A 10,758-nucleotide genomic window follows, 5' to 3' on the forward strand; every position below is an offset into this window, starting at 1 on the left:
AATGATAGCTCGAGTTTTAGAACAGCACTGCTCAACAGAAGTATAATAGGAGCCACATATGCAATTAAAAATTTTCGGCCAGACGCAGTGGCTCATGCCTATAATCCCAGCACTTTGGGAGGCTGAGGCGGGCAGATCACGAGGTCAGGAGTTCAAGGCCAGTCTGGCCATTATGGTGAAATCCCGTCTCTACTAAAAACACTAGCCAGGTGTGGTGATGCGTGCCTGTAATCCCAGCTACTCAGGAGGCTGTGGCAGGAGAATCACTTGAACCCAGGAGGGGGAAGTTACAGTGAGTCAGATCACGCCACTGCACTCCAGCCTGGGTGACAGAGCTAGACTCTGTCTCAAAAAAAAAAAAAAAGAAAAAGTTTTTCTCCTTGTTTTTTTTCCTAGCAGTCTTACTGCTGTGCCTGGCCGCCTCTTTCTCATCCCTCAAGTATCTCCAGTGGTCACTTCTCCCATGAGGTCTGACCAGGCTGCTGGTCAATAGTCTCTTTTCCCACGAGGCAGGGCTGGTCATCCAGCACTCCAGCAGCATCTAGGAGGAAGTTCACTCAGGACCAGCCCCTCACGGTGCCAATCAGATGGCGGGCACACAAGCTTTCACTGGGTGAATCACATATGAACAAGTGACTGCATGAACAAATACATCCTGGATGGCGCTTTCTGCCTTTGAAAGTGCTTCCACATCTGTAGTAGACATCACTGTGCTGGCCACCAAACAACTACTCATCCTTGCTGGAACAGAGCCCTGAAGCTGCTCTGGGAGCCGTATCTCCCTCTGCCCAACCCTTGCGGTCCGGATGAGGAGCCTCTTCCTTCAGGAGAGGTCTCCGCTGGGCTAAGCTACACGGCTAAGCCATCCTCCAGCCACCATGACTGACAGTTCGGGGGTGGAGAGGTGGCCCAACACGGGGACAGGAGCCAAGCCAGGGCTTTTCTTGGCTGCTGCTGTGAACGAAAGTGAATGTGAGAAGTGTGGAGTTGCAGCGGCCACCCTCCGATGGAAGGGGACAATCACAAGCTGCAGGTCCATCAAGAAAAGCTGACCTGAAGGAGAGTGGGACTCAGAGAGTCCAGGCCTCGAGCATGAAGCCAGACTTCAGCTGTGTGGGCACTGGCCTTCCTTCCATTCTCAAGTTTCCACTGGCCTCTATTCTATATTATAAATTACACTCAGGCACACTCGTGTTAACACATTAGGATCACACCACTGAAACTTCTTTTTAATAAACACTTACTGAAGGACAGCATTCTTATATAAAGGCGTACCCCAAAATCGTGTGCGAATTATCACAAACTGAACACACCTGTCAACACCGCCCAGGTAAAAGCCAGACCATCACCGTCTTAGCAGACCTCTCAATCACCGTCCCTTACCTCCTCCCCTCCTAAGTGGCATTTTTTCTGTCTGGCTGTTTGCATTCAGTGTTACACTTGAAAACTAATTCACATTATAACGCGTCACAGTAGTTCCTTCCTCCACTGCTGCGTAACACGGCCGTGGATGAAATCCATTCTGTTAACACACATTTGTGCTGTTTCCAGTTTTTGCTTTAAAATTTCTTGAAGCTCCCTTTTACGGTACATGCTATGCATTTCTGTTAAGTGTATACCTGGGAGTGGGCCTGCTAGGTTTGCATACCTCTGAAAGACTTTGCTAAAGGATTTTCAAAGTGAGTCTACTCCCGTCAGAAGTGTATGCAAATTCCCAATGTCCTACATCCTTGCCAACACTTGACACGGTGGAACCTTTTCACATCAGCCTTTCAGATGGCTTTGCAGTGATATCTACCAAGCTCCATTACGTTTTCATCTGAATTTCCCAGGAGACTAAGGTATGCCGTTGGGTGTCTGCATCTGTGAAGTGTGAGTACAGATGTATTAGTCTCTCCTATGAGGCCATCTGCCTCCTCCTTTCTGACTCACAGGCGTTCATATCTACATAGTACAATGTGAGCCCTGCTGTAAACAGCCTCCTTCTGTGACTTGCCTTTTCACCCTATTCATGACGTCTTTGATGAAGAGAAGTTCCTAACTTTAACGCAGCCCAGTGTATGAATCTTTTATGACTGGTCCTTTCCCTTTAAAATCATGACCATATTCCCACTGTCATGAAGTCCTGTTCTACAACAGGAATCAGCAAACTAAGGCCCATCACCTATTTGTGTAAACAAAATTTTGCTGGAGAGGGCACAGCCCATCTATTTGTGTACTGTGTGTGGCTGCTTTTGCCCTATCGCAGCAGAGTGAAGTGGCTACAAGAGACCACACAGGCCACAGGCTCAAATATTCACTATCTAGGCCTTTACAGAAAACATTTGCCCACCTTGTTCTAAAACATCCATCTGGAAGGTGACACTGGCTTCCATCATATGCATTTCTATGTCACCTTTCCCCAATTTGTGAGTATTTTGATTATTTCTAATTGTCCAGTACTCTAAAACATACATCAGCTAACAATGTCAATTACTTTCTGAAGTAAACTTCCTACAGTGAACCTTTAGCTCAAAGGAATATCGGATACCTTCAAGGTTCATAATGTGTGATTTCCAAGCAGCCCTGGCAGAAAGGGCAGTGGGTCACAACCCAACAGCCTGGTTACACGCATGTCAAACGCATCCCCAACCCAATGGGAGGAGGTGCCTGAGGGGAGAACACTCTCTCCAGAAAACAATCGCTCGGTGAATTACGGTATTCTGGAGAGGGGCACAGAACAGTCCAGCTGCCAAGATGCACTCCAGAGGGAGACACTCAGAGTCCTCGTGATGGAGCAAAGGTGTGGCCATTATTCCCACCTGGCCTCTATTTTCCCATAAAATGAGGCAATAGTAGTATTCCAAAGAGCATATTGCTTCGCATGATTCTAACAGTGACTGGCCAGGCGTGGTGGCTCACGCCTGTAATTCCAGCACTTTGGGAGGCCAAGGCGGGCACGAGGTCAGGAGATCAAAACCATCCTGGCTAACACGGTGAAACCCTACCTCTAATAAAAACACAAAAAATTAGCCAGATGTGGTGGCGGGCGCCTGTAGTCCCAGCTACTCGGGAGGCTGAGGCAGGAGAATCACGTGAACCTGGGAGTGCAGTGAGCCGAGATCGCGCCACTGCACTCCAGCCTGGGTGACAGAGCGAGACTCTGCCTCAAAAACAAAAACAAAAAAATTCTAACAATGACAAAAAGAATAACCAGCCCCAAGTATGCATGGAAGTGCCAGGCATGGTTCTGCAGTGCCTTCCGGGTGGTTAACGACCCACGCACCTGAGCACCTCCCGAATCAGGCTTCTTTCACTGGGATGTGCTGGCGGATTGCCAGACGCAGAGCTCCTTCTGTTGGGTACCCAGCCCTGCCCCCAGTGATGGGAAGGCATAAAATTACAAGGCCGGGGTGACGGCCAGACCTGAGTGAAACCAGCTTCTACTTCAAGTTAAAGTCAGCTTCACAGATAACCCTCTCAGAGTCACGGGCTTCATCCAGACCCATCTGCACCTCATTGTTATTTCAAGCCCGTCTGTCTCTTGACAATAACAATTACAGAATATTACTTCTTTTTCTTTGTCCCAAAATTGCCATACCCGTAGGTGAACTAAGGAAGGGCTGGGTCCTCACCAGGCTTCGTGCTTCACACAGTGCTGCTTTAATCCCACTAATCACAGAAGGCCATTACTGTCCCTGTCTGCAGACGAGGAGAGAGGCTCAAGAAATGTGGTTAACATGCCCAGAGTCACACGGACACAAAGGCAAACTCAAGCCAAGCCCCAGCTCCTGACCTGAGGTCCCACACTGCTCAGGAGAGCCATGTGATCGCAAGTCTCCAAAGACCTGGGGACAAATCCGCAGGCTGAGAGCCGCCCACAGATACACACACAACAACATTCATTCACCCAGCCCCAGCCACTCTCCCACCCGCTGCTCAGCCCTGGATACAAAGACGCTGAAGACTAGCCAGGCTCACAGGGGACTGTCCATCAGTGGGTGGACATAGACCCCACGGTCCTTTCTCTACACTCTGGCCACACAGACCCTGTGAAAATCCCATCATTTTAACACCACCACCCCGAAAAACTTCCAATTGCTTCTAACCATGCTCAGCATAAAAGCCCAAGCCCTGCCTAGGCTGACGGCTCCTACCGGCCTGGCCCTTCCTGCTTCTCTGACCAAGAGGCCAACACTCATCACTCACTGTGGCCCCGCCCACTTTTACTATGCTGCTTAAATATTCCTTAAATGCCACACCTCTTCTGCCTCAGTGCCTCTCTCTGAACGTACCGTTCCTCTGCTGGGACCAATTTCATCTAGAACAGGGTCAGCAAACTGACCACCAGCCAATCCTGCCCACCAACTTTTGTAAATAAAGTGTTATGGTAACACAGCTGTGTGACTTCCTTTATACGGATTCCCTGTGGCTGCTCTGGGCCATGATGGCAGAGCTGAGCTGCAACAGACCACAGGGGTCACCAAGCCCAGGCTGTTGACTGGCTGCCCTTTCGAGGACAGCCACTGTCCGCTGCTCTCCGTCTGTGCAGGGCTGGCAGCCGCCTTTCCACAAGAGCACCCTCTCTCGGTCTCCACCTCCCCGGCTGCGGGAGGAGCCCACGGTACTGCTTCCTGTTACCTACTGTTCTCCCTCCTCATCACCTGTGTCTGCTGGGCACTACTTCCTGATGGGGAACACAGTGAGGGAACGGGTAAGCCCTCTCCAAAGAATGAACCAGACAGAGATGCACCCCCAGGCGCCTGCACAGCTGCCTCCCAAGCTCCTCTAAGTCCTCGCTCAAAGTCAGCTCCTCACCCTGACCGCTACCCACCTACTTCAACAGCCCCTTCCCCTCCTCAGCCCTCACCATTGCATCAAGCTGATCCCAGGCCTTTCCCCACAGCACTCCTCACCTTCCACAGCACATCAAATCTACTTCTCAGTGTATTGCTTGTCTTCTCCCACCAAAATGTGAGGTCCACAAGGGCGGAATGTTTGTCCAAGGGCTTGGAACGCGGTTTGCCCCACAACGGACCCTCAGTCCTTCCTCGCTGAGTGCACAAGTGATCATGACGTGCAGCAATTCTGTCAGACCCAAAGGGGGCCACGGCCCTGACACTCAGGGAGAAAGACGCGTGCGCTCACTTGGGACAAGTAAGAACGAGCACACACTTCTGGGTTTGGTTTTGATAGTGGAGAAGACAGAGGTGGGGAGAGACAGAGCATGGAGGACACAGGGAAATGTGTGCGGGTTGGCCCGGGGCAAGGTCGGAAACAGCCTGGCCAATGAAGCCGCGTGCAGCAGCCAGGAGAGAAGGCCTGCGTGCCAGGGAAGGGGCCCGGCCTTCAACAGAGGGCAGTGTGGGCCACCAGGGGTGGTCAGCGAGGCCATGGTGTAGGCAGCCTGACATCAACCGCATTCAGTGGCCACAAAGAGGGCTCTCAGAAATACTTCCCACTCCCCAAATTTTAAACTTAACTTGAAACACAAATTCGAAAAGGCAAGTACGTCATGATCGGAACACAGGCAATAAAAACCCTACGTGAGCTCCTGACACTCCCGTCCCTACAGGAAAACACACATATGCAAGTTGAGGCCTTTCAATCATTAAGCAAGACTAGAAATTATGCAAATGAAATACATTCAAGTATGCAATGAATTTTAAATGACAGAACTACAGAAAACTTAACTGCTGTATTAGCATGCTATAAAAACACTAATCATAAATGTAAAACAATGCATGCACATACTTACATCTAAATTGTCCCGGTGACACAAAAATCAAATTGCTCCCTCCCACCGTGTTCATATGCAAACCTACCTCAATATACTGCAGAAAGAAAAGATAATACTGGAGCTTCACTCATCATTTTTAACCATTAGACTCACTAACGCAAATGTTCAATGTTTAACTAGTTTTTGTGCCATGTTTCTGAAATACCTATTTTAAAAAGAGCCAGAAATATGATTCTCGATAGCAGTAATTTTTAAAAAGTTACTACCCTGCTTGCATAAAATGTAAACATTAAGTAGTATTACTTGTGGCTGAACGGTATGTGCTAGACTAGATGTTAGTTTTTCATAAAAGACAAGTCATGTTTCTCATCGTTCTTCATTGAAGTGGCACTGCCCACTCATCAATTAAAAATAAGGCTACTAGAATCATGTTAATTACAAATCATCAACACAATGAAAAAGAGTCATTAGTTTGCCAGACCCTGAAATAGGTTCCCATTCAAGCACAGCTTTGGTTAACTGCCTTTTTAAGCTGGACAAATGATAAATTCTCAATTCTGGGTGTAACTGTTGACCTCTGGATCCTGGACGGACTCTCGGACTAGGATAAACCCCTCCCATCTTACCCTACTCACCCGAGCCCTCCCAGACGACATGCTCCTGGCTCCCAGCGAGTCTCACTCAGCCTCTCTCCTCCCACGCAGGCCCTCCAACGCCCCAGGCGGGCTCTCCTGCCCAGGTTCCTCAGCCCTGGTGTGTGCTGCCTGCAGTGGCAGGCATAGTGCATGACTTTCAATGACCTGCTTCCCAGGTGGCTCATGTATACCTCACCCTGTCCCACTGGAGCCTGAGTGTCCTAGAGCAGCTGTCTCCAACCCTGGGTACACGTGAGAACCCTCAAGAACCCAGGTAACAGGATTTCCTGAGCTCCCCAGGTGATACTAACATGTGACCAGAATGGAAACCCACAGGTGAAGAGGGCAGGCCTGAACCTCCCTACCCTCGCCTCCCATCCCCCGCCTAGCCGCAGGGTGGCACTCTGTGGACTGCATGGTTCCCAGCATGCCAGAGTCAGTCAACACCCTGGCGCCTAAGTCCACCCTAGAGATTCCAATTTGCTTCATGGGCCTGGACACAAGGATCGGGAAAAGCTCCCAGGAGAGCTGAACGGGGAAGCCAGGGTTAAACCCTGGGATTCAGAGAATGATAAAGAGTCATCCTTGATTGGGGAGACCCCTTCCCTGCTGAGGTCCCTATCCCCACCATTGTCCCAGATGTTCTTGTAACCCCAGCACCTGCAGAGGGCCTGGCTGAGGGCAGATGTGTGAGTAACACGTGCTGACTCGTGGATGGGTGACTGGCATCAGGTACTGTGCTCCCCAAATCTCTATTTTCACAGAAGGCCCAGAGCCATGGTGCAGCATGACTGCCTGGGGAGCTGGATGGTATCAGTGCTCACCAACACAGGGCACGGAGCACGGCAAATGCACAGTGAGCCCTTGTTCCCGGAAAAAGAACCAACGCTTGCTCCCTACTCTAGTTGTGAGAGTCCTCTTACCCCACCCCTATAGCCTTTGGCCCCTCAACTCCCTTCCCTGTCGCTTCCCAGTTCTTCCTGTCCCAGCTCTAGTCCCCTCCCAAGAGCCTGCCAGGAGCAGCCTCCCCTTACCACCAGCACTGCTCCTCCAAGCCAGACACTGGGCAAGAACAGCCTGGTCCCTGAGTTGCCTGCCCACACGCCTGTCCACAAGAACCTCTGAACGCATGGTCTGATGCAGGGCAAGCGCTCAGTAAGGGACAGACACAGGGCAGCAGTGCACTGGGAGCACGGGAATAAGATCCTGAGAGAATGGGCTCCGTCTCCATGTAGCCTAGTCTCTTGGGGCTGGAGAGGGTAAGAGAAAAAGACAGACCATCTACCGTCTGTTCTGCAGGTGCCCGGGGGACAACTTGGTCTTCTGCCCTGCCTGCTATTTCCCAGCACCCGACACAGTGCCTAAAACACAAAGTGCTCAATAAATGCTAATGGATGAATGAATGGATGAATAGAATGGATGAATGGAACGGATGAACAGAATGGATGAAAGAATGAACCAACCAATGGCTCTTTCAAGGCTTTTCTCTTCCAGAAACACAGGCTCACCACTCCCCACTTAAATCCTTCAGGATAACACCCAAGCAACGGGGCGAGATAGGGAGGGCAGTAGGGCGTCTGTCACCTGGCCTCCTCTTGGGCCCCTCTACCCCAGCCTATGTTCCTGCTTGTCCCACCACTACTGTGTGCCCCAGCTCTTACGGCCTCCCCACTTCCCACTAGCAGAGAGAACACGAACATCCCTTTTGAGACATCACGTAAGATGCCACCTTCCCCAAGAAGACTTACCTGGCATCCTCATGAACCCTTTCTTAGCATCCTACACTTGCAAGGACAAGCTTTGCTCCCTGACCTAACATTTATTTTCTACTCATCTGTCAATCCAAGCCCAGAGAGGGCCAAGAACCACCATGTTCATCCCTGTGCCTTGTGACTGCAAGTCTCCACATCCTCCCCTCCTTCCCCACCTGCCATGGCCTTGCGGATCCCAGGTGTGAAGTCCCCTCCTAACAGAAGCTGACCCTCAGCACTAAACTGCCCCCATGCTGTGGTACTCCTCCACCCCCTGGTTCATACTTATGTCCTGTCCGACCTACAGTATGTAGTCCCAGCCTCCACCACCACTGTCACATCACAAGTCTGTAGCACCCGACCTCCTCCTAATGGCAGGCTAGTGTCTAATTCATCTCCATCTCCCGAGCAAAGGACCCTGCAAGGAATGATGGTTAAAGCACTACATGTGTCTTTCCTTTCATATGACAAAGCCCTGAGAATGCTCAGGCTTTCTCCTATGAAAAGAAAATACTTGGGCCCCCAAGATCACTAAAAAACTCAAGCTGGAAACTGCTCAGGGCAAACCTGCCTCCCATTCTATCCAAAGTCACTCCTCTGCTCACTGAGACAGATGCACATCTGATTTGCTTCCTTTGGAAAGGTTCATCAGAAACTCAAAAGAATGTAACCATTCGTGGATCACCTATCTGTGACCTGGAAGCTCCCTCGCCACGTTTTACGTGTTTTGATCAATGTCTCACGTCTCCCTAAGTGTATAAAACCAAGCTGTGCCCTGACCACCTTGGGCACCTGTCGCCAGAACCTCCTGAGGCTGTGTCACCAGTGCGCCCTCAACCTTGGCAAGATAAACTTTCTAAATCAACTGAGACCATCTCAGATTTCCTGGGTTCACACTCTCACTTGCCTTGCCAGGATTCCTGGCTCAGACTCCGCCTACACCCACCTGCCCTCCTGTCCACAACCAGCAAAGTGGGGCTGTCTGTCACCTCCCCCTCTGCTCCTCTGTCCACTGAAACCAGAGTGGCCATTTCCACATCAACCCCTACGCTACACACATTAGGGAAGTGGAACCATAACCCGCAGAGGCTGAGAACTAGAAGAGAACAGTATAAAATAACTCACGTGAGACTTTCCACCTAGACACGGCACATCCTTAACAAACAGAAAATGCAGTTCGGTATTTTCATCAAAACTTCCTACAAACTAACCTGAGAAGTTTGCAACCTATCTTAGGGGACATTTAGAAAACTGGATATAAACTGGAAAACTAGGTTAAAATACAAAAGCACAAAACAAAAACGTAAGCAATCGCAGCAAGTCTGATTTTAATTGCAAGGAATATTTAATCAATAAATATTCACTGTTCAGAGCTGCATCTGCATTTAGGATTACGAGGTACTAAGCTGCAAATTTATTAAGACTCATGAGCCAGAAAGAGTCTTTTAAATACTAAAAGTCAGACCCAATTTAGAGTAAACACTTAGAGCACACTATTGACTTAGCTCCAAAAATAATCAAAAAGGAAAAGAGAAGAAAACTGTCTATAACCAATTCTGAAATGGTAGCCAGGGCCAGACTCACTCGCAATGGTAAGCCCGAGCGAGCTAAGAGTACCAGGGCATGCTGATGGTCACCAACGCCCACCCCAACCTTTCCCAAAGCGCTTCCAGACACGTAGCTCAGCGCTAGAGCTGAGGCAGCCGGAACTCCGCACTCCACCCAAGAAACACAAACTGCTTCTCTCATCCATTTTCTTCTTTTCCTAACAACACTACTAATAATTACAAAAAAAAAAAAAACTTGGTCAAACATATGTCCTTGTTTTCAGCATATCTCAAACAAATTTAAAACCTATTTCCCTGTTTCAACTCCTCGGAGTTGAAATAACCATCTATGCTGAAACCTTTCTATATTACAGGCTGGAACATATAAAGATTTTCTAATAATAAAATCTGAGGAAAAAAATACCGTTGTCGTAATTATGATCTATCCTTGTTTTCTGCCAGTCCTGTCAAACCAAGCTTAAAATTAAGCAAAGGATGGAAAATGTCAGCTTAGCCATAGCAAAGGCCTTTATCACTGCAACAAAGCCAGGGCAAAGCCAGGGCAAACCCGTGGGCGTGGCTGTCAGGCCCTACTCAGGCCAGACGCCCGCAGTCCCTGCACACAGGAAGGAGGCACTGATGGGCGGCGCGGTGGGACTTACTGAGAGGAGCTTCCACGTCATTGGACGCACTGGCTTAGGGATTCCAGACCAGCTCAACTTCCGTAATTCCTCTGTTGATGAAAAAAGAGACAAGGAGAAAAAGATTTACAAAAGGTTAGTAAACTTCCCCAGTGCTTTAACACATTCCACCTGTTTTATTAGGAGGCAATGAGCCCCATCAACAAATTAAACTAAATGATCAACATTTCAGATACCGATTGATTTCAGTATCCCAGAGAAGGTAAGTGACCATTCTACTCAAACCAAGCTACAGGTCACCTGTTTACAACAGAATCCGAGTACATGTCTGCAAAAGGCATCCCCAGTGTCCCTGCAGCTACCCTGGGACAGGTGAGACCCCATGACCCTTTCCCTCCTTCAACCAGGGAAGTCCAGAGAACACCAGCCTCCTTCACTCCCACCTCCTCCTCTCTCTCTCCCTCC

General features: G+C 49.4%; 1 protein-coding gene across 3 annotated transcripts in view; it reads right to left on the reverse strand.

Annotated features, from left to right (window-relative positions):
• Window positions 1–10,758, reverse strand: part of TBC1D22A (TBC1 domain family, member 22A) — a 425,787-nt gene that overhangs the window by 294,658 nt on the left and 120,371 nt on the right. For all 3 annotated transcript variants that reach the window (XM_011934740.1, XM_011934742.1, XM_011934741.1), the window contains one exon: window positions 10,315–10,385. In XM_011934740.1, coding sequence (XP_011790130.1) covers window positions 10,315–10,385 — 71 coding nt within the window. The remainder of the gene's footprint in view (window positions 1–10,314; window positions 10,386–10,758) is intronic.

The sequence above is a fragment of the Colobus angolensis genome, unplaced genomic scaffold, assembly GCF_000951035.1.
Source record: "Colobus angolensis palliatus isolate OR3802 unplaced genomic scaffold, Cang.pa_1.0 Scaffold138, whole genome shotgun sequence".
Taxonomy (NCBI): Eukaryota; Metazoa; Chordata; class Mammalia; order Primates; family Cercopithecidae; genus Colobus; species Colobus angolensis.